The sequence below is a fragment of the Pyxicephalus adspersus genome, chromosome 8, assembly GCF_032062135.1.
Source record: "Pyxicephalus adspersus chromosome 8, UCB_Pads_2.0, whole genome shotgun sequence".
NCBI classification, from domain to species: Eukaryota; Metazoa; Chordata; class Amphibia; order Anura; family Pyxicephalidae; genus Pyxicephalus; species Pyxicephalus adspersus.
In genome coordinates this window covers 61583456-61607058 of record NC_092865.1, presented here as the reverse complement: position 1 = coordinate 61607058, position 23603 = coordinate 61583456, and the positions used below count along the sequence as shown (strand labels likewise).

At 36.7% G+C, this 23603-nt stretch overlaps 1 protein-coding gene across 1 annotated transcript in view; it reads right to left on the bottom strand.

Annotated features, from left to right (window-relative positions):
* DNAH12 (dynein axonemal heavy chain 12) overlaps positions 1-21987 on the bottom strand; it is a gene marked incomplete in the record, with an annotated part of 69691 nt that extends 47704 nt beyond the window's left edge. Inside the window, 20 exon segments of the mRNA XM_072421221.1 lie at positions 884-1078; positions 2086-2286; positions 2370-2555; positions 4128-4371; positions 5255-5448; positions 6167-6301; positions 7088-7213; positions 7529-7664; positions 9037-9215; positions 10181-10272; positions 11652-11808; positions 12471-12659; positions 13604-13799; positions 14629-14787; positions 15052-15127; positions 15815-16004; positions 17130-17156; positions 17744-17834; positions 18801-18958; positions 21892-21987. Of these exon segments, the coding sequence (XP_072277322.1) occupies positions 884-1078; positions 2086-2286; positions 2370-2555; positions 4128-4371; positions 5255-5448; positions 6167-6301; positions 7088-7213; positions 7529-7664; positions 9037-9215; positions 10181-10272; positions 11652-11808; positions 12471-12659; positions 13604-13799; positions 14629-14787; positions 15052-15127; positions 15815-16004; positions 17130-17156; positions 17744-17834; positions 18801-18958; positions 21892-21987 (3027 nt within the window).
* Between the last annotated feature and the right edge of the window lie 1616 nt (positions 21988-23603).

Sequence of the window (23603 nt, the reverse complement as noted above, 5' to 3'; positions counted from 1 at the left end):
ATTCAAAAATATCAGGATTTAAAAAAAGGAGCTCACAATCTAATGTCCCTACCATAGTCATGTCCTTAATACAGTCTAAGGCCAATTTTAAGGGGAAGCCAGTTAAGATAACTGTATGTTTTTTAGAATTGGGAGGAAACCTACGCAAACACATGGAGAATCTCCAAATCCCATGCAGAACGCTAGGGGGGTTATTTGATGTATATTTGTGTAAGATATAATTGTTTGTAGTAAAGGACTTGTAACTTTCAGCAGTGGATAATTAAAGTAGGCCACAGAAAAGGTTAGCACAAATTAAGAGATCATGTTAAGGTAATATTAGGTTAAAATAAAAGAATTCTGCATGATTACATCACAGCATCAAACATTAACTGAATGTTAAGCACCATACAATCAATTGTTATTACAACTCCTAAAGTTTCATAACAAAATGCCAAACCCTTTTGTGGTCAGAATTCATTGAAGCCCTAACAGCATTACCATACATTGGTTACCATGATTATAACTTTGTGATTGATTTGCATACCTAATTTAATCATATATTTGTAAAGACACATAAGGTATCAATTTGTATGGAGTTTTCATTCAAATGTAATATATGATACCAAATTCACAATCATATAAAAATAATAAATAATGTTTTTGTGTCTGACCATTACAAAATTAAAAAAAGAACTCTGCTATCTTCAGGGTACTTTAGTTCTTAGATTGTTAATAGGAAGGGATAAAAAACAAGTCCAATTTTTTTCCAGCTATTGGCAAAATTATCTTTTGGCCCATAAGCTGAACAATTATTTGTCACTCAATCATGCAGCAGCCTTTACCATATAATAAGTTTTAAAAATTACCACCAGTTCATTCTTCAGTAGATACTAAACATTACCTTTGGGTCTTTTACACAGTGTTTCATGATTTCTCTCCAGTTTCTGTCCACTGTCTGGAAGAGCCGGCCTTCCTCTGGCATTTGCTGCATGATATCCTCTGAAGAGAATATGGGTTCTAGGTAGAGCCACTGAGCCTGCACCTTCAGCCACTCATCAATTGTCTCCTGGATTCTTATTAGGTGCTCCTCCCATTGCTAAAGTTCAGAAGAGCAGAGATTTTAAAACGGTTTTTGTAGAGAAATTGGTATATTGTCATATTAGGCCTTTTTAAAAATAGTTTGACAGAATATCTCTCTAATTTGTATTTTCCAACCTGAAATAACAGCATGCTTCAGACAGGCTCACTAAAAGTACAGACTTAGCCTGATTTATTAAAGCTCTCCAGCTTTAATAAAGAAGATAGACTATCATAGGTGAACCTAGGTGATCCAGCAAACCTGGAATGGATTGGTTTCTGGATTTAAAACATTTGCCAAATATTGGGAAATTATTTTATGAATTATGTTCCAGGTTTGCTGGATTATAAAGGTTCACCCAAAATAGTCTATCTTCTCCAGTCTTAGAGAGCTTTAAAAAATCAGGCCCATTGTCTTGGTTTAGGACACCTTATACGCCTGGAAACCAGGCATATGAAGAAGTAACTCATTATAAGGATTACATTGTACATAAATTTGGGAATAAAAATTAAATGTATTGCAATTTACAAAGTCCTAGATGAGGCAGCTGCATTGAATTTCTATCTTGAACTAAAATAACCCATCCTTCATCCCTGCACATGCATACATATTGATATCTGATGTCTGGGGTTTTGCTGATTATTTACATCTAGTTTTTACTGTCTAGGTTCAGCCTGTGCATTGCAGCTTTATAGACTTTCATGGGGTCATACTGCAGGACCAAACCCTATAGAAGTCTACCGGGCTGTAATGCAGAGAACCAACTAGAACAAGAATAACAAAACACATTTAATTATATAACTAAATGACAGAAATAAAAACAATAAAAAGTTAATGGTTAGGATTACATACATTTAAAAACTGCTCAGCCTAACCTGAAACATCCAAACATAACCTTATAAATGTCAACTAATCCAGTTCAAACACTATGTAACCTAACCCTGAGATACTGTACTGGCACAGTCTATTCTTATCGTTCTCTAATTAAAAAAAGCTCAATATTATTTACTAAATATTTGATGTACCTTTATTTCTTTTTCAAATGGCTTGATGAAAGGTGATCCTCTCATTGTCTGTGTCTTGACAATCTGGTCATCTAAAGTGGTTTGAATTTCATCCACTGCGGACAGGATGGACACACCGGATTCACGGTAAGCACTGGTATTAAAGAATATTGAGTCCCACATGTCCTGCATTGTATGCATTGCCTTTTCCAAAGAGAATTCCTAACCGAAACACAGAAAATAAAGATGTTTTAAACCTCAATTAGGAACACATAACAAGAAACATTGTAATATTTGTGTCTTACCTTACTCGCTGCAGCACTAATCTGTTCAAATTTCTCAAGAAAAGGAGTTAGATTTTGCTTTAGAACTTTTCTGAGGGTGGTACCAGAATTTGGAGTGAGGTCATACCCTACAATCTCAGACATCTGATCCCAGTGACGGGTCCTTATTCCAGGGTTACAAAGGATGCTCACCAGGGGAATATATTCCTGTAAAGGAGAAGATCTGTATGTTCAGGATTGTAATACTGAGATTTAGGAAAAGGTGGACATAATAATTATCCAGGTTGGCAATTGTGTGTTCACTTATGTATTTTTAAATAGGCCCTGAAACTGTACATCTCAGAATTCCACACTTAGACACTAATTTGTTGCCCTCATTTCCTAGGCCTCACAGATAAGATAAATATTGTGTTACTGAAAAAAGTAAGGCTGTGGGGGTATATGAAACTAATAGGTATTTTATAGTCAAAGATTCAAACTATTAGGCTAGGTACACACGTGCTGATAATCGGCTCAGGGCTGTTATCGGACAAGAATCTTGCGCGTGTACAGCGCTTGTAGTCCATCGTCTGAACGACCGTCCTAGTGAATCAACGGACAATGGACGATGAATGGTCGTAATGCAAGTGAAGAGAGAGAGAGCACAGCAGGGTGCCGCTCCCTCGTTCTCAAATGAAAGTCATTCCTATGGATAGGATAATTTATGAGCTACATTTTTTTGCAAAGTGGGCAGACATTAGATCAAAGTTTATAGACATTAGATGACTTGTAAGGGGATAAGTGTTAGGACATTGGTTTTTGTAACTTTTAATTTCAGTCTGATATTTCAAGTAAGATCATTCTAAACTGCACATTAAGGCCACTACCAGTGCTATAGTTACAAGGACAACAAAGCAAAATACATGACACACACAAGGCATGACCGCAGAAGATGATGCTAGGAAATTCTCAGTTCACCATGTCGCAAAGGTGTCATGCTATATCTCTTCACTATGTATTGGAATAGTGTTTTTTATTCTAAACTGCTGCATATACCCCTGGAGCTTGCACATGGTTTTCTCCTTTTTGCTACCTGCATCTAAACATTGGAAGAAAAGTGAACCGATAGTGAATATGTGCTAAAAGGATGGCAGAAAATAAGTACACAGCCAAAGAAAATAGTAACTTTAAAGTGAAAGTCCGGACATTATTTTGTGTGTTTGAGAAGACATGATCAAACTGTGTCCAATTTTTATTGCTTTCTCAGTCCTAATTGGAGAAATGTTTCTTCCTACATTGTCACTGATAGGGCCCAGTTTATGAAAGCTCCCCAAGACTGGGGAAGATAGATTATCTTGGGTGAACCTGTGGGATCCTGCAATCTTGGAATGGATTTGGTCACGTATTGAAAACATTTGCCAAAGCAAATAATTTTATTAAATCAATTCTAGGTTTGCTAGATGAACAGGTACTCATCTTCGCTAGTCTTGAATAGCTTTATGAAGTCAGGCCCTTAGCGTAAGAATAATCTCTTCACCAGTGATGCAGATAACATTCAAAAATAACAAATATCCAAGCTTTTTTCTGCTTTCATTTAAAAAAAATGCTTGTTTATTGCATTTTTGTCTTGGTGACCACCACCACTTGGACAGGTGGAGGGGAGAACCCCTCCAAATAGAGAAATAGTGACATAATACTTTAGCAGATGTTGTCAGCCTGATCAAGGTAAAAACAAATACTTTTGGCCAAGCTACATGGATATCATCGTAATGCTACTTTTTACTGCTGCTAACTGCATACCTTAAAGTCTTTGATTTGCTCCATGATGGTATTACACATAACAACTGTGCGGCTTTCTGTTTTCTCTTGTTCCACTTTATCATCTGTCAATGACCTATGATGTGCTGCCTTCTTCTTTTCCTGTTCTGCCTTTTTTTCCTTCTGTTGGAAAAGTTTCATCATCTTATACACCTCTCTGAAGAATTCATCCACTTCAGCTTCCATGCTCTCTCCATTCAGATCAAGAAAAGCTCCATCAATCCACCTGGAGAGTAAAAAGTGTATTGTTTGCTAAAAGGTATGTGCTGGAGAAAGAGTGGGTTATGGTATTCCCTTAGTTAAAATAATTAGTACTAAGGACCCCCTAGATCAATGAATTGAAAGAAAACAGAGAGTTTTTTTGTGTGGCCAAAAATAATACTTCTTTATATTGAATAATTACATAGTACAATTCACATCGCTATTATTCCATACAACTTTCACTCCAGCTAAAACTAGGAGTTTGGTGTCTAGTTGAGCTTAGTATTAAATGTTATAAAAATGTCTCAATCACCTAAATCTGCACTATAACCTAATGTATCTATATAAACTTTATACGCTTATGGTGTATGAGTAAACTGTACTATGTAATTCATTTTATATAAGGATAAATTATTTTTGGCCACACAAAAACCCCGTTTTATTTCCTCCTTTTTCAATTCAAAAGGTACGTGCTAATAAAATCAAACACTATTAGAGGGGCTGGGAATGTAGAAATCATGAAGTGCAAATCCTACTAAAGCAATGTATACTTAGCCCCATCCACCCTATGTATACTATATATTTATATGAACACAGAACTTGGTTGATACACGTAAGCCTGCAGGCAGCTGGGTAGGAACCCCATGGTAGGAAGATGGCATATGCACGGTACTAAACAGCCCCACGGCTACCAGGAAACTAAATTATACCCATCCATAGACCACATAACTTAGAACCTAATAACTGTCTGATCCGAGTTCTGAGTGTGTTTGTATAATTTTGATAGAGAGGGTGGGAGAGGCCAGCTTGACCTTGACTAGTGAAATTTTCTCTTAGACGTTAGTTGACATCATGGAAAAATATATTATACATTTTTCATAAATAATGCTAATAATATGATAACATACTTCTTTTCAGTCCTTTGCCACCTATACATGAGGGCAAACAGTTTCTGGTAGGGGTCAATGTTAGCTTTCAAGGCATCCAGCTCTGGGTATGAGGTAAGGTCCCATTTATACAATGCTTCTTCTTTATTAATGTAAGCCACGGATTCTTCAGCATCTGCTATACGTTTCTGTACTGTTCTGATGTCTGCCACATACTGCAACCAGAAGGAAAATTACAGGTTTAAAATTCTAAAACAAGATTTAAAATTCTGATGTTAAAAAATCTCTGCTAAACATAACATTGCAAAAAAAATGTTCATACAACATAATCGCAATGCAATATCAGAATCACAACATCAATTCATAAGAAAAATACTATTATAAGGGTCACTGCAATTTTAATACTCATAAAAAATTATGTACCATTCCTATTGTTTAGAATTGCAGATGTAAACTATAAAAATCTGCTCCAGATATACAGCAGAATTATCCCCTAGTTACATGGTGTTCGCTGTGTTGTTAGCCAGTATGATAAACAGACAATTTATATTTCATATAGTTTACTGAGGGGGGGCACAGACTGACCTCATTCTTTGGCTATAGCAGGGAACAGTTCTTTAAGTTTTTTTTTGTCCCCTAAGTATTATACTCTTGATTTCAGCTCAAAGGCTGATGCTAAAACCAGTCTAATGGCTTTTGGCTAGTTACTAGGGTAAACAGCTGGTGCACTACAATTGGCTGGTCGATCTTATTTGCAAAAAAACATTGTGTAACAATCAACAAATAAGAAAAACAACCATAGCCAATAACACATTTTTCTTGCATTAAGGATAATGTAATAATAAAATCTCTAGGCTGCAGTTAGGTTTGTTTATGTTTTTTTTTCCTATAGGTGGAAGGATGTAGCCATTACACAACATATTTAACTCTCACCTGCTGCATCATATCCAGCTCAGAACACTCTGCAAACTCCTCCATCCTACGTGACAGCTTTTCAAGCTCCAGCATGAGCTTCTCTCTCTTCCCCAGTAGTTCACTTTCTCCTTTACGCTTGGCCTTTTCGATCAGCTTTAGGAGAAAAGACAAAATATATGAAAACCTCTTACAGAATTGGCGTTTCTATTATGATGGTAATGTATATATTTAATAGGACAGTGGAAAGATTACATTTGCTGACAGCAACCAATGGTATTTCAGTTTCCATGGCTAAAAAGGCCCACAATGTCACATGCATGTAACATGTGTTAACACCTGTTGTAGTAGATTACTTTGGTGGAGAAATGTGTTTCAGCCCTTGAATGTAAGTCCCACAGGCACCACTTTTGTGCGCCCCTCCTATGTAATTGTTCATACACATAACACAAGTTGTGTACTTTTGATCAATATTTACCAATACATCTAATCACTCAAGGTCTGACTGCAGATCAAAAAAATAATTAACAGCCCTGAGTAATCTGATCATTTTTATCAGATCAGTGATCAGATTGGAATCTAAAACTGACCCATGTATACAAGACCCCCAAATAAATCCCCCCACATATAAATCATAATGGCCTACCCACAGTAAACAGTAAACCTGTAATATAAACTCAGGTAAGACAAAATTGCACAAATATCTGTAAAAAAATCCAGATCCTATACAAAGCATGTGCACGCTAGGGTAAAAGTAATTGCAAGACCCAAGGAGGCAAAAGGAGAGTTTCCAGGTTTATGTAAACCAACATACCCATGTTTCATGTGTATCATGGCATAGCTACTTTAGGGAGAGCTTTTATTAATTGCTGTGCAATAACTTAGAAAATACGTAGAAATACCTCCTGTTTTAATAAAATTTCTTCTTCAAACCTAACTTACCTCATCATTTTTGTCAAACACAGGGTTAATATTTCGGGGCCACAATAACACTGTTGAATTCAGGGCAAGATCTTCCGATGAAAATAAGAATACATCTAAAAGATAATTCATTCTTCTCTGGCATTCCTGAGAAACGAAAGATAATCATAGCAAGCAAGAGTGTAATGGAGTCCATTGAATTTAATAATTAAACATATGCTGTAAAAAAATATTTCCTAAAGAAAAAACATTTCTAGTAAAACCTTATAGCTTACATTGCCCCATTCATTCCTCTTATTTCTGGCTTTGAACACCAGAAGCCTGAAGTTCACAATGTGTAAAGCACTGTTGTAGTACAGAACATCAATAAATAACTACCCTTTTATTATTAAATCCTGTTTAATAATAATAATTTAATAATAATAATCAATAAATAACTACCCTTTTAACGAGTATACATACCGAGATTCGCGATTTTAACATTACAATGCCTTTGGTTTTAGCCTCTTCAACATATTCAATCTCTGCAATTACATCTTCTGTGGTTTCAGGAACTTTTAATGCTTGCTCTTCAATAATCCCAAATTCCATACAGATTCTGCAATATATGGGGCATTAGAAAGTGTCAGAAAAAAGCAGTCGGATTATACTTACATGATACTATGTTCTGTAGTATAGCCCTGTACTGTCCTGTGGCACTAAGCCACACAAAGTTAAAGGGTACTTTTTTGTTCAACACCTCCCAGAAATTACAAACACCTCCCAGAAATTACACCGTATACAATCATAGTTATATTGGAATTGTGGAGTATAAACTGAATTTTTCTATTTTATAATTATAGCCAGTGTTGTATAAAACCCTGTGCTGCCCAATACCAGTACCTTGTTGTGTGATACCACATTTTGTCTTACATGGACTACTACTAAATACAGTATAGAAACTGTGTGAACATATGAATTTCATTCTGTTGTTTATGCCACTTTTAATGTTATGGCACACATATAGGATGTATATATGGGAGCTGTTGCACCAGCAAAATGATTTGCATTTATGTCCAGCCAGTCCTACAATTCACACTCTCTAACACACAGCATGCCCCTAAAGGATACACTTTCATCAACCTGGGCAATCTAGCAAACCCGGAATGGATTTCCTAAAAGTCATTTGCTATTTGTTAGCAAATGTTTTCAATCCTGAACCAGATCCATTCCAGGTTTGCTGGATTACCCAGGTTCACTGATGAAAGTTTATCCCCCTATACTAGCTTTAATAAATCATGCCAGATGTGCAGAAGGCTCAAATCTCCTCAGTATGTAATGCAAAGTACTAAACAGCTTTACAAGTAATAGTTTGCAGCGTAAAACAAAGCAAAATTTTTTTTCAGTTCGAGCTAAGATGAGGGTGGTAAAGGGATAAAACATTTAACTTTACTGCTACAAACTGGGTGTTGTCACCAAACAATGAAGAAATCTCTCCATTGGGAACACAGGTAGAAATAGAAACACTTTATTTCAATAAGGCTTTTTTATTAATGTTTGTGCCCCCTATTGGAAAGATTTGCCTTCAATTCCTATGAACTACTCCTAAATAGAATGTTCACATAAATCTCCACACCAGGGGGACCCAGACCCCTATATAATAATACTAGCATACTGTATTTTTACACTTATTGTGCTTATTGGGCCTGAATTAATAAAGCTCTCCAAGGCTGGAGAATATACACTTTCATCAGTGAAGCTGGGTGATCCAGCAAACGTGGAATTGATTTCCTAAAAATAATTTGCAATTTATTAGCAAATGTTTTCAATCCTGGACCAGATGTGTTCCAGGTTTGTGAGATCACCTAGCTTCACTGATGTTTAAGTGTACCTCTCCACCCTTGGAGAACTTTAACAAATTAGGCCCATTTAGTCAAATCTTGGGAATAAAGTGACTATATTCTAAAACTATATGCAAAGTTTCTACTCACTTCTCATTCTCTGATCTGTGGTCTGCCACCAGCCTCTCCAGCAATATGTTAGCAAAGCTTTTGGCCTTGTCAGCCAAACCTTGCTTGAGATCGTCACAATCCAACTGCACCATTGTAAAATAAGCCCGTGCAGGCAGCCTCATTATTTCCTTGGCCAGACTGTGGAATTGTTCTATGAACTGCAAATCAAGATCAAATCACTTAAAAAATGACTAACAGTTCTATAAGGCAGTAATGAAAATAAATGCAAAATTATGGTATAAACATAAGCATAAAAAAAGTTTTTCAAAATAAAAGCCTAAAAAAAACAGCAATATATCCAAAACCTAGAGAATTTCCCTTTGAATGTCTTGTTTGCTAAAACTCTAAATATTTATTAAATATTTCTTACTAAATATTATTTTGTTTATTTTTTACCAGGTTCCCATTGTTAAAAGTGGTATTTGTCTCCAGTGTAGGCCACAATTCTATTTTTAATTTGGTTTTTGAGTGGATATGTTGTATGTGATAAAAGCTTTTCTTTGTTTCCAACACATTTGAAAGTTTTTTTGTGCTACAATAGCTCTGTTCTGAGTTCTGACTAGCTTATAAAAGAACCTCTACATGACCTGACTGTTGCAGGTATTGCTTGTACTGACAGCATAGTTGGGTTCATCATATGAGCATCCACAAAGGAAATATGGCTAAAAGGAAAATGTTTATTTTTTAAGTTTACGACGTCCGACGTTACGACGTTTAAGCGTCCGAACCATTCTTAGGTTTTAAAAATGTGTCTCTGGACACCCAAATTTTTAGTTATCACCGAAAAAGGAAAAGAAGGAACATCTTTTATTAGGGACACTTCCAAGGACAACTAAAAGGGTTTTTTTTCTCCTAATTATAGAGAGATTTGCTTTCACTTACAGCTACATATTTAATTTAAGGAAGTGAAGGAAATCTCCCCATTGTAACACAGATGGCAAAAACAGGCTTTAGATTCTTTCCTAATTTACCCAAAATCTTGCGTTAGATATACTTTAAATGAGAGATACCCAGGGTGAAGGCCAAAAATAATTGATTAAGAAAGAAAACAGGAAAAATAGAAACAGGAATGTCAATTGTCTTTTCATGTGTCGTCTATGCTTATTTCTTTATTCAAACATACCGCTGTGTATTCATCAAAGCTGTGCTCTTCAGATAGAAACCTTTGCACTTTTTCATCTGCTGAGCCATTCACAAGCCAGCTGTAACTCTCCACTGGAAAATAAAAGAGAAATTTGGTCTAAATTTGTGGTTCTCTCCTAGATTATTCTTCTTAATAAAATATTCCCAACCAGGGAGCCCTGAAAAAAATATGCACCCACAGTTCCAGTTAATAATAAAATTGTGAGAATGAAAATCCTTGCTAGCTGACAAGCTCCTTATGATACTTGAATGTGGACTGATGGCTCCATACCAGGGGTCAGCAACCTTTACTATCAAAAGAGCCATTTTGCCTCCTCTTCCACTAAAGAAAAATAGTCTGGAGCCGCAAAACATAACACAATCTTGAGTAATTGGGGTTCAGGTGCTAGACTTGGGAGGAAGGGGATCCCCCATCAGAGATCTCCCCGCGGCAGCCGAAGGGAGCCACAACAAGGAGGCTGAAGAGCCGCGTGCGGCTCCGGAGCTGCAGGTTGCAGACCCCTGATATAGAACCCTGAAGTTTCTTTACTTTATGGTGATGTACTTCAATACAGATTACTTTTAGTTTAATCTGAATTGTACTTACGATACAGTGGTATATTGCTAAAGTGGGTGTAGGGAGGTTGAATATATGGCAGGCAACTTCTACACACTAAAAGATTAATATGATCACCATAGGTTATTGAGGGAGCCACATGGTGATACAAAAGTACAAATATAGCTTTATTCTGACAACATGTTGTTTAGTAAAGCCATCGTGTTTCAGGGCTTCACCTCCACTCTCTTCCTTAGGTCCTTCATTCAGAAGTTTAAAATACACAAAGGCCCTGATTTATTAAAGCTCTCCAAGGCTGCTGAGAATACACTTCCAGGTTTGTTGGATCACCCAGCTTCACTGATGAAAGTGTATCCTCTCCAGCCTTCGAGAGCTTTAATAAATCAGACCGAATGTAGGGATTCAAATGAAATATTATTTTGCTGACAACAGCAAAGTAATGATCAAAAGTGGTGTCTAAATAAATGTGTGTATACACATAGTTACCACAGCCATATTAATGTATGGTGTGCTGTGTGCTGCCATGCAGTGAGGTACCACAGCTCATTCAATAAACCAGCTGCCTACCACATGGCAGTGCATGAAGTGCATGAACAGTTTTTTGTTTAACTGTTGCACTTTCAAACAGCGTACATGTAGGACTGTACATTGCATGTCTGCTGGCAAGGTCTTTTGGATTGCCATTCAGACACTGTGTGAAGCAGCACTACACATGTTAAACCTTACAGTAAATTACTGCTACAGTAACCATGGGTGAGCATCTAACTACAATTTATTGGTAAAATGTGTACAAGAAGCATTCTTGCAGCTGCTTAGTTAGGACATAATATAGGGTATTAAATTACATTTTAGGTTCTCTGTAGAGTTTGAACTTCTTTAAAAATATGTTACTTACCATATGCTTGGAAATGGATCATAGGCTCCTTTAAATTTTGACTGATTGCTTCTTTCAGCTTTAGAACAGCAGAATTGATTATGTAGTCAGACAAACTGGCTTCAATAATCTGCACAGTGTTGCTGCCAGATAGCCACGACTGAACTGTCTGAACATTCTGAATAAAGGTACAATAGACAAAAATGAATGTACGGAAGAACATCCTTCAGCAGCAAAAAGAGACAGTTTAGGAGAGAAAGGTTAGAAAGAAATAGCTAAGCCATACATATGATATTTTAGCTACATACTTAGACAAGTTTAAGTTTAAATCTAAATAGTGGGCAAATGCATAACATTTTATTTTCTTGAGGATTTGAAATTTACATAACCATGCCACATATTACACCAGGTTAGTGAATTAACTTTTTTGTACTGCAATCAAGCAACACAGTTTGGTCACACATAAGCCAGATCCAGGCTCCTACATTTAGTATAGATGTACAGGAGCATTGTGTTTAGTGTATACTGATGTGTGTTAAATGCAACACGTTTTGGGGGATGCCCTTTGCCAAATCATTGGGCCTGATTTATTAAAGTTCACCAAGGCTGAAGAGGAAACACTTTCATTAGTGAAGCTGGGTAATCCAGCAAACTTGGAATGGATCTGGTCCAGGATTGAAAACATTTGCTAATAGAAAATGACTTAAGAAATCCATTCCAGGGTGCTGGATCACCCAGCTTTATTGATGAAAGTATATCCTCTCCAGCCTTTGAGAGCTTTAATAAATCAGGACCATTAAATCTCTCCTTAAGTAACAGCTATATGAAATATACTGATACCTGCAAAGTTTTTGAAACCCTAGTCACAATAAACAAAATGGCTTCTTCTAAGTCCTGAAAGCTCGGATAAAAATCCATTTTCTCATCATCAAAGGTAAGTTCCATTTTGAAAAGTGGTAAGTGCTGAATATTTTCAGGGTCAAATAATTTTACAAAAGCTTCTACGGTCCTTTGTAAGAGATCCTTAATCTACAGAGAAAAAAATAACATACTTATTGTACAAGCAAAACACAAATTATTATGTACAAAGTACAAGCAAAACACAAACTATATTTGAACACAATAGGGAAAGCCTCAGGAGCCATTTATATATATATATATATATATATATATATATATATATATATATTATATATATATATATATATATATATATATATATATATAATGAAGTAATAAATGTCTGTAAATGGGCAATGAAGACATATAATATGTAACAACATCACTGATAGTGTTGCATGAATTTACCTAGATTTGAGATTTGTTTGGTTGAACTAAAAACATTCCTATTTAAAGTATCCAAATTTAAGCCAAACTTTACTTTGCCATCTAGTTGGTTGTCTACATAAATGTAACTTTAGGTTCTTTTATCGTATATACCAGGCAACAAAATAAAAAACTCATTCTCCTAACTGCTAATAATCATGGGCTTGTTGTTTGATATTTACCCAGGCTATGTTTGGTTCTGCTAGACACAAATGTCCTCATTCAGTCGCACAACCTCCCTGTTCCTCAAGAAGAGGGATAGACAGTGAGGCCATACAGTCACATAAGCATGTACATTTTTAAATATTAAAATAAATAAAATAATTTAATTATATCTTGAAAAAGTTTATTCTACAGAATAACATTTTTTTGCCTTTTATTACTTTCACAGATACTTTAAAACTGTTCTGTATACTTTTTTTTGAAGAAGTGAAAAGTTTTACACAAATTTCCTATTGCAAGTGGACAGATGATTTCAGAATGTTGGTTGATAATAACTACATTATGCAAAATGCTTAAAACACTACCAAATATGAGGATATAGAATACGAAGAATATTTCTGTTCAAAGCCAGAATAAGAACAATGGGTGTTTCCTTTGCTTTCCTATACAAGCAGTACAATTTTCCATTCCATAACTATAATTACCTGATTGGACATAAGAGTGGAGACACAGCTGTAAAAGGAGTCCATTTTATCAGGTTTAATGAACTGGAAGGCTTCTTTATTGGTAAAGAGATTGATCACTTTGGGGTACCAGGTGTTCAATAACTTCTCTTCTGTCTTTGCACAAGCTAGGGAGACACTATTTTTTAGTGACTCACATTCAACAGGCCCCTTTGATCTGCCAAAAACAAGTAAAATCATCAAATCAGTTTTATTGTTTGGGATTAAGCTTGATTTTATGGTTGCCATGAAAAGAATGATTGAAGAAACCAAGAAATAAGAGGCATAGTTTTAGTATTAGATCACAGTTGGAATAAAATAGAATGTATATTGTGTAAGTATATCTAAATCAGCAAAGGCGATATATGCAATAGATTGCAAGCTCATAAGGAACTTTTAACATGTGTGTACCTAAAATTAGTGTCTGCAAAAATGACACCCCAATTACAAGTGTTACACTTTGATGCGTTACCATGTAGTGCTGCACAATACAGATACAAAAAAATATTTTAAAGTGTGTAATATTACACAGCATTGTGGCTGAGACCTTAGCACTCTGGCCTTTGCAGTGCTAGGTCGGCCAGGGCACTATCTGCATGGTTTTTGCAGGTTTCTGTGTTTGTATGGGTTTCCTCCCACATTCAAAATACATGCAGCTAGGCTAATTAGCTTCCCCTCCAAAAATTGAACCTGGACTGTGTTAATGACATGTGACTGAAATAGAGACATTAGATTGTGAGCCCCTAGTCACAACAACAGCTAGTGACATGACTATGGACTCTGTAAAGCGCTGCAAAATATGTTAGCACTGTATAAATACTGTGTAATAGTATTACCTAATGTGTTCCATACACTATATGGTACGTTTATGCAATTTACTGCCTGAATGCTGTAACATTTTCACAAAAGATGCAATTAACATCCTAGCAAATGTTTTTTTCTGTGTGAAAGGGATTGATAACTACAGGTCTCATTATTCTACTAACTACACAAAACAAGGCATTTACCTGTAACCAGACAGGTCAATAATGAGCAAACTGGAAAAAGTGGAGTAGCCCAGGTCTAGCATGGTCCTCAAGGCTGGATGGAGCAAGTACAGACTCTTACTCATTTCATTTCTGGCTTGTACAAAACTCTGATGCCATGGCTTGGAGTAATCCAGACCCCTGAAATGACAGTAAATTATACCGCTATATTGTTTTAGATCAAATAAGAAATACATTTTATCATATTGGTATTGCATTGTTATGAAACCAGTCACTTTAGGGCACAAAGAGGAGGAAGTGTGTTAGATATTTATACCGGATTAGTTTGGGGAAGAATTTTGGCAGGTAAGGGGAAAATATAGAAGAAAGACAGAGAATTAATGAAACAAGATAAATATATAACTCCATGTCAGAATGTCCTTTACTAAGATAGGAATTACTCACGTTGGATCTTCAGGTAACAAATCAGAATCTTCTGATTCCAATCCTTTAACTTCTGGTTTCACCAAAACACTTTTCACTAAACACAAAAAGAGAATAAAACAATTTATTGTTATTATCTACTATTATAATGATAATATTCACAAACCAAGAAAATGTATAATTTAACTCTTCCTTTACACCTGTTTATTGGTGGTATTCATGCCTCTGCATCTCTGCAAAAGGATGCACATTTACATATGTGCACAACAAATCCAATATTGGCTGTATTTACTACTCATTGGTAACAATTCATCATTTAAACAAACATATATCTCTGTCATTTTCAGCAACTAGTCTACCCACTGGGGTTTTTTATACAAGAATTAAAGTAATATCCTTCCGGCGCACCGTTATGCTTGTACAACACTGAGCTTAAAGTGGACTATTTACTAAACTGCAAGGTTTGTTAGTAATTTTGTAAACCTGTGTGAGACTACAGTGTATCCAAATTGTACCTGTAAAGGAAAAAGTTAAATTGTATGCCCTTAGACTGTATAAATGACATATGACTATGATAAGGACATTAGATTGTGAGCCCCTTTGAGGGACAGCTAGTGACATGGCTATGGACATTGTACAGTGCTGCGTAATATGATGGAGCTATATAAATACTGTGTAATAATAATATTAATACTCTACCATACCAGAAAAGCAAGGGAGAAATATTGCCCCGTCAGGCAAAGTCCAAATGAAATCAATCTAGGTAAACTATATGCAAGCTCACCCAGGTATCTCTTCATGCTTTTTTCAAAGTCTTGGGAAACTTCTTCTAAAAGGTCCTGAACAAGAGCCTCTCTATCCCTGCCCTTCTGCAGTGACTGGGGCACCAGTGATAGCATGGAGCTCAACCAGTGCTTCTGTATGGGCACCACTGGGCTGCTCTCAACACACTTCTTCATGTATAGATAATTCATCTGCAAGAGAGCAAATCTTACAACAGGAGATCTTTACAAACAAAAAAAGGGTTTTACTCACAAATATCATTAACCCAATTTGGAGTTTCTAGCTGCCCTGTACTTAGCTTACTTACTCATATTATTTTCAATCGATTGCACAAAAATGTTGTAGTTAGAGTGATAAATCAGGAGAGACAAATGGCCTGATTTATTAAAGCTCTCCAAACATGTAGAGGATACATTTTCATCAGTGATTCAGCAAACCTGGAATGGAGCTGGTTCAAGATTGAAAACATTTGCTAACAAATATCAAATGACTTATAAGACATCCATTCCAGGTTTGCTGAATCACCCAGCTTCACGGATGAAAGTGTATCCTCACCATGGCATTTACCCAGCATTAGTCTACTGGTACCTTCAGCAAGAATGTAAAGCTGCTGGACATTAAAGTTTTATCTACCTTTTTACCAGAGGTAGAAGTATTGAAACAAGAACAAAAATTGCCAGAAATGCATTGTCCTTATAACTTTTTGTGGGCTAAACTGAAATCACAAAAAATATCAACTTTCCTCTGTAAACTATTAATTCCCTCATCCCCAATACACTGGAGAAGACAAATATGTTTGCTCTATGTGACATCCATGGCTCCTTCCATAGATACAGTGGTGGAGAAAGTGTAGCCACAAGGATAGAAAATGTGTGGTCAATAGGATTACCAGGTGATAAAGGAGAATAGAAAACGTAGGGAATGTAGCCATATGGTATAAAGGACTGATAAGATGCAACATAATAAAAGGTTTGTTTTTGGGGTTAGATATATTTAAAAATGATGCTGATAGAAATACATTTCCAAAATCAGATGTTGACCATCAAGATCTACCAAATTTATTAGCTGTTTATGTAAAGTTTTATTGTGAAGTCTTGGATCAGTTTTAATCTCTTCAAATTTGAATGTATCTGCTGTACAAAAAAAATGTATGGAAACTATATTGCAGTTGTGCAAGGACAGGGAACAGGAGCTGGATCAGAAGAATGATGGGTTGGGTACCACATCCAACACCAGATTGTTTTATTTATTAGCTTCAATTATTGGTGTATACCCTAAATGAGCAATATTCATTATGAAATAAAAAGAGTTCTTACCCTAAGTTTCCTCTGCTCACTGTTCATCTGTAAAACAAAAAAACAAACCATTACACATACTTTATTGATTTTACACATTAAACTGGGGAATGCAAAGACAGTTTTGAGCAGCCCATGGCTGTCCTCTTGAGGTCTGGCCAGGAGGCATATTGAGGTGGGGTATCTACTAAATCTACTATTTAAAGAAAAAAAAACTGTGCCCATAGGGTAGCCTGAAAAAGATAACATTTACTTTCTCATTCCTACCCACTTCTCAGATCTTTGAGCTTTCAGAGCTACAGCATCTGGCAGAATCTGATGGGAGTGCCATAGTAGTGATGGATGCCAACCTGCCCTGAAAATGCTGTTTTTATTATACTGGCCCATAAATCCCTACTGTGTTCTGTAAAGACCTAGCGGCCAGTGAATGGAACCACAGATTACATAAGGGGACATAGGCATCTTATATTAGAGGCTCTAATTAAAAAAGAGAATAAATATCCAAAAATGGGTGGGATTGTGTCTATTGAATGAAGTAAAGGTGATTGTTCATCATCTACTATACCAGACAACACATTTTTGCAACACATTTTAGGGAGTATTTTAAAGATTATATAGGAAAGGATTATACTTACCGTTGATGGGAGCTGTGGTTCTGGAGGTGTTGGCACTCTCCTTTTGTTCTCTGAGACAGTTTGTTCATAGGCCTTTAAAGCCTCTTTCATTCTATAATACAGAGAACACGTGTCAGAAAGCATATTCCTAAAACTAAAGATCATTAAATGAAATTCCAGGCAATTGTTGCAGCCCCACCTGCTCTGCCTATTCCCAGTTACTTTTCCCCATGTGTATGAATGCAAGATTTCTTTACCAGCAAAACAATGCTACCACGTTGGATCCCAACAGCACAAACTATTGGATAAGGGCTTTAGTACATGTCTTGAGGCATGTCTACGCCAACAGAACTTGAGCTCTCAGTAATTGCCCTTGCAAGATTTTTAAAAGCCTAGAGATTATGATACAGAGAGTAATAAAAACACATTAAATATATGGTTGTTTTGGGGAATTTTATAGTTTAAAATTATAAAGATTTTTTTTTCTTTTATAAACACTATATATATTTTTATCATATAGAGTGCAGGGTGCATTGCTATATTTTTAGTAATATATATTTAGGTGTGCTCTGTATAGTCTCTTGATTTAAGGTCACACTTGTGATCCCCCTGCTAGTGAGTTCTTGTTATGTTGGCAGGTGTCACCCAAACAGCTGGATGAGAACAACATGTTCTCTTGCTGATGTTCTGCAGAAGTTTCAGCAAAAAGGGAGCAACACCTGACTGATCCAACTGTTAGGAAGGCACACATGCAAAAAGATGAGTTTGCCTCATTTTAATGATCATGACACGGGCAACTTATCGCTATTATGAAATTGAACTAAGGTTGGCAGAAACTGGTAATAATGTAGTCTGATCTAGTAAAATAAGTCTTGTCACCAGAACACTGACCTGCTCATTATGAGTGCAGACTCCTTTACCTCATTGTCACTATTGTTTTACACAGAGTCCCTCTGCAATTTAAGGATGAGGCAGTTTCACTCCACAGAATAAACCTTGTGAAAAGCCGGAAACTTTCAAAAGCCGGAATTGCCAGATTCCTAGTCCAGGTCTCCCTGGTGCTGAGCACAGAACTCACATGATTTCATTGAGGGTTTTTTGCTGCTCTCTGCTTCTCTTGTGTCTCATCAGCTTCTTATTAGTAGCACTTGTGGTTGCTGTCGGGAGGATGAGTGGAGGTAAATGTACCTTCATATGCTCCCCAGAGGGGATTTGTGAAGTTCTGTTGGAAGCCATCTGTATACATGATAGAAAAGAATACCAGATATCAGTGAGTTATTAAAACTGCACCTCTATTAAATACATGCACTCACCATGGGGTGGGGGATTCGGGTGATGTGATTTTGAATGGGAGCTTTTAAACCAAGTCTGTACTGTATATGTAGGCTGCTGATGCTAACCTCTCCTTCAAAAAATGCTCTCATGCTGGTTCTATGCTTTCAATGGTTTCTGGATCACTGATACGTAGATAGGAGTTTGTGATTGTACTTGCTGCAGATCAGTAACTTATACATTTATTTTTAGCATTTTAGAGGGAAATCAGCAATGGCAGCACATGTATTTGCCTCAGCACAAGTTTCCTACGTTCTTAATCCTTGTACAGGCGCTAGATTATCATTGCCTGTAATGACCTAGAGTAAAATACAAGCGTTAGTGCAGTGGCCACACAGCATCAAAAAAAGTGGAACTAAACTTTTGCTGTGGGTGAGTTTTGCCATAATTGGGAAGCATGCGCAGAATACTTGCAGATTATGACACTCAGCTCTTTCTAAGTACCCTGAAGTAATGACTGGACCAGGAACCTGTCAGAGCTGCATCCCCGAAGCCGCCTTCTTTACTGCTGACCCCCTCGAGTCCACCATGATCCTCTTTGACCATTGGGTGGCCATTGTGTGCCCAGGAGTTACACTGTCCCCAGAATCCACAAACAAAGCCAAACTCTACGCTGCAGGCACTGTGCAGTATAACCAGAAAGATTAAAAAGTCCTCAGGAGCAGGGGAAAGGGTTTTTGAGCAAATAGACTTTGCATGTCCCCTCAACCAACAAACTCCTCCTGTAATCATTTTGATTTTTTGTTTAATTCTGCTTTAAGTGATCTACCGTGCTGGCTTGATTAAAGAAAGTTCTCTCAAGTTTCCTGTATTCCCTTTCTAACCTAGATTGTTTGCCTCCAAATCCCTCCACAGTTCTTGTCCCACTTACCTTTCTGACCTGGTAGAAGAATACCCCCCTAATAATAATGATAATAATAATAACATTATCTGTACATCTTTCATTTTGTTCTATTGTCTTTCCAGCAACAATTACTGAATGTACATAGCTTGAAGCACTAAACTTTATTACAAATTGTGAGCAGACTCACAATTGGCATAAGGGACAGCTGATGTTCCTTGTACAATAAAACAAACATATCATTCTATACTCAGTGTTCTCTATAGAGACAAGCAGCTCAGTCTATATTCCCGGCATAGCCGTCTGTCAGGAATAAATGAACTCCCATTGGCTTGCATGAGAGTTCAGTCATTCTGGTCTGATCAATGAAGATGGCCATAAACCTGGAAGTGGGTGAAAATGCTGAGACTGGTCAATGAGCAAGGAGGTAAGTTAAAAAAGAAAGGCAGAAAAGTTTATTTTATTGCATAGGAGACATCACCTGTCCCTTTTGCAATAATGAACCTGTCTGCTCAAATGTTTTAAAATTGTAAGTTTTAAGTTACAAAATAAGTAATTTGGGCACAATTGGGATGTAAATGTACACAGATCACACATGTGAAGCAATGAAACCGTTTACTACATGTGGAGTTTAGCTTAAACCGTAAGATCCCAAAAACTTCTGGGATTTGGGGTACTTGGATTTTTTCAAATGGCCCTTTTCAGCCACCGGACCGCCACTGAGGATGATGAGGCTGCAGGAGGTACATTGTGCCCTGTATCCGAGTCTATTCATGAAAGTGCTGCATATAGGGCCAGGGTTTACACTACATGGGGGAAGAACCATGCAGCATAGAGCCTTCTCTTTGAAAAAGAGATTTTGTATGTCTCTTCTTCCAAAAGCCGCCTGGAAACTTTTTGTTTTGTGAGTTTATGTCCTATTTAAAGAGGAAGTAAACTGAAAAACGCCGAAAACAAAAACAAATCCGCTTACCTTTATTCCCGCAGAGCAGTCGATCGGTCCGGAGGTGTCTTCTATCGGGTCCCACGTTGACCTGGCTCACGCCCCTGAGCCGGTGCGCCGGGCGCTGCCACCCTCACCTCTTCTACCGGGTTCTTGTTCCTATGTCACCCGACCCAGGCACAAGTTCGGGTGCAAGGTTGGAAAAAAAAGTGCCGATCTAACTGCGCATGCAATTTTTTCCCTTTACACAAAAAGGCCCGGGCATGCGCAAAAGAAGCACCCGAGAGCCTCCCGGGATGCGTGACTTAGGTATTCTGGGAGGCTTTGCGCTCCCATTCATTAGAATTAGGGGGGGTACTGCACTCTTTTTTTTATAAAAAAAAAGAATGTTCCATTAAAAAAAAACAAACAGAATTTTTACTTTACCCTTTTCTGTAAAGTGAAATTTCTGAGTTTAGGTACGCTTTAATAGTTACCCATTGGTGGAGAGAGTGACCATTGGGCCCCTTCGCCCAGATCTACATACAGCAGGATGGGGTGCTGCACATCCACATACAGCAGGATGGGTGCTGCACCCCAGGTTACCCATATCTGGGCCCCTACACCCAGAGGGCACATAGCACATAGTCTTCACGGATCATATGTAAGTCTATGCTGTGGGTTGGATCTTCATGTTCTCTATCTGGCTAGGTGACAGGTTATCAGGACAGAAATTCAAGAAAGATCCAAAAATGTCCTTGCAGCAAATCTTTGAGAACAGGGAAATTTCCTTCACTTCCTATTGTGTCACTGGGACAGGAAGTAAAGGAGACTTCACCATGACAGGCATTTAACCCTTTCCTACACCACCTATATAGAAAAGTTTGGGCTATACATGCACTTTCTTATAAAAATAAATAGCACTGTAATTCCACCTTTAATTCTGGCTGCTAAACTACAATTAAAGTTGTTAATGTTATATTCAGCTTTATATGAAATTATTATTATTGTTTTGTGGTCATTTAGGAATGTACAAGGATAATACATAGTGACAGAGGATCTGAGGAAGCTCACCTGCCCCGTCCCCAGCACCGAGCTCCACACTTCTGCCTCTTCTGCCCCTTCACTTGCCCCGAGCTCGGCTCCTATGCGATCAGCTGAAACCCTCATTAAACAAGCCGGTTGCTATGGGAACTGAGGGCAGGGTGAGAGGCGGGAGATCCTCCTCTGTCAATTAGATTGGGGCGTGGCTATGTAATGGACACGCCCATATTATCGGGCTCTGGATTATGTGACTATGGAGCGGTGATTGAGCTGTCACGTGGTGTTTAGCGAGGATTCTATTGGTGCTCTGTACATATTTTATTATATCAGCAATAACTTTTATGTGTATTTCTGTATGTACAATGTTATGTTATATACTATTAGTGTATGATTGTATATAGTATATTAATACTATTATATTATGTTTATCTGTACACACAACTAATAGGGCTCCATATATAAAACAGGCAATCAGTTATATACTATAAAATATACTATTAGTGTATGACTGTATATAGTATATTAATACTATTATAATATGTTTATCTGTACACACAACTAATAGGGCTCCATATATAAAATAGGGAATCAGTTATATACTATATAATATACTATTAGTGTATGACTGTATATAGTACCGGTATATTAATACTATTATAATATGTTTATCTGTACACACAACTAATAGGGCTGTATATATAAAACAGGCAATCAGTTATATAATTTACAATTTTATATACTATTAGTGTATGTCTGTATATATTATATTATATACTGTTAGTGTAAGTCTGTCTGTATCTGTACACATTATACTATATTATATACTGTTAGTGTATGTCTGTATATATTATATACTATTAGTGTATGTCTGTATATATTATATTATAAACTGTTAGTGTATGTCTGTATATATTATATACTATTAGTGTATGTCTGTATATATTATATTATATACTATTAGTGTATGTCTGTATATATTATTAACTGTTAGTGTATGTCTATCTGTATCTGTGCACAGTATACTATGTTATATTCTATTAGTGTATGACTGTATATAATTTATTATATACCATTATTTATTGTACAGAGCTGCATAATATGTTGTCGCTATATAAATCCTGTTTAATAAAAATAATAACATTAGTAATGTTATTAGTAACAATAGTAATAATTATTGTATGTTCATCTGTACACACAGCAACTAATAGGGCTCTATCTATAAAACAGGGAATCAGTTATACTATACTATAATATAATATATACTGTTAGTGTATGTCTGTATATGAAATATTATATACTATTAGTGTAGATCTGTGTCTGTACACTTTATACTATATCAGTGGTTGTAAAATCTGGTATCAGCTTTAAGGGCCCATTCACACCCAGGGTAGTGATATTTTTTTTCTGCAGTTTCCCAATACTTCCCAACGCCAGAACTATAAAAAGTCAATTATTTTCAATGTGCCCAGTTCTCATTAACATGCTAGGTCTGCACCAATGTGACAAGCTGCACTTTGGTAATATGATGTCACTGCCACACATAAAAACAAAGCCAACCTTATATGCTTTTGTGTCCCTGGCAATGCCTCACCACCATTTAACACTTCCCCATTATTTACTTTGAGATAACACGTTACAAAGAACAAGAGGGCACTCTTTGCGTCTGGAGGAAAAGAAGTTTAAGCTCCGGATAAGGAAGGGATTCTTCACTGTAAGGTCTGTGAAAATGTGGAATTGGCTCC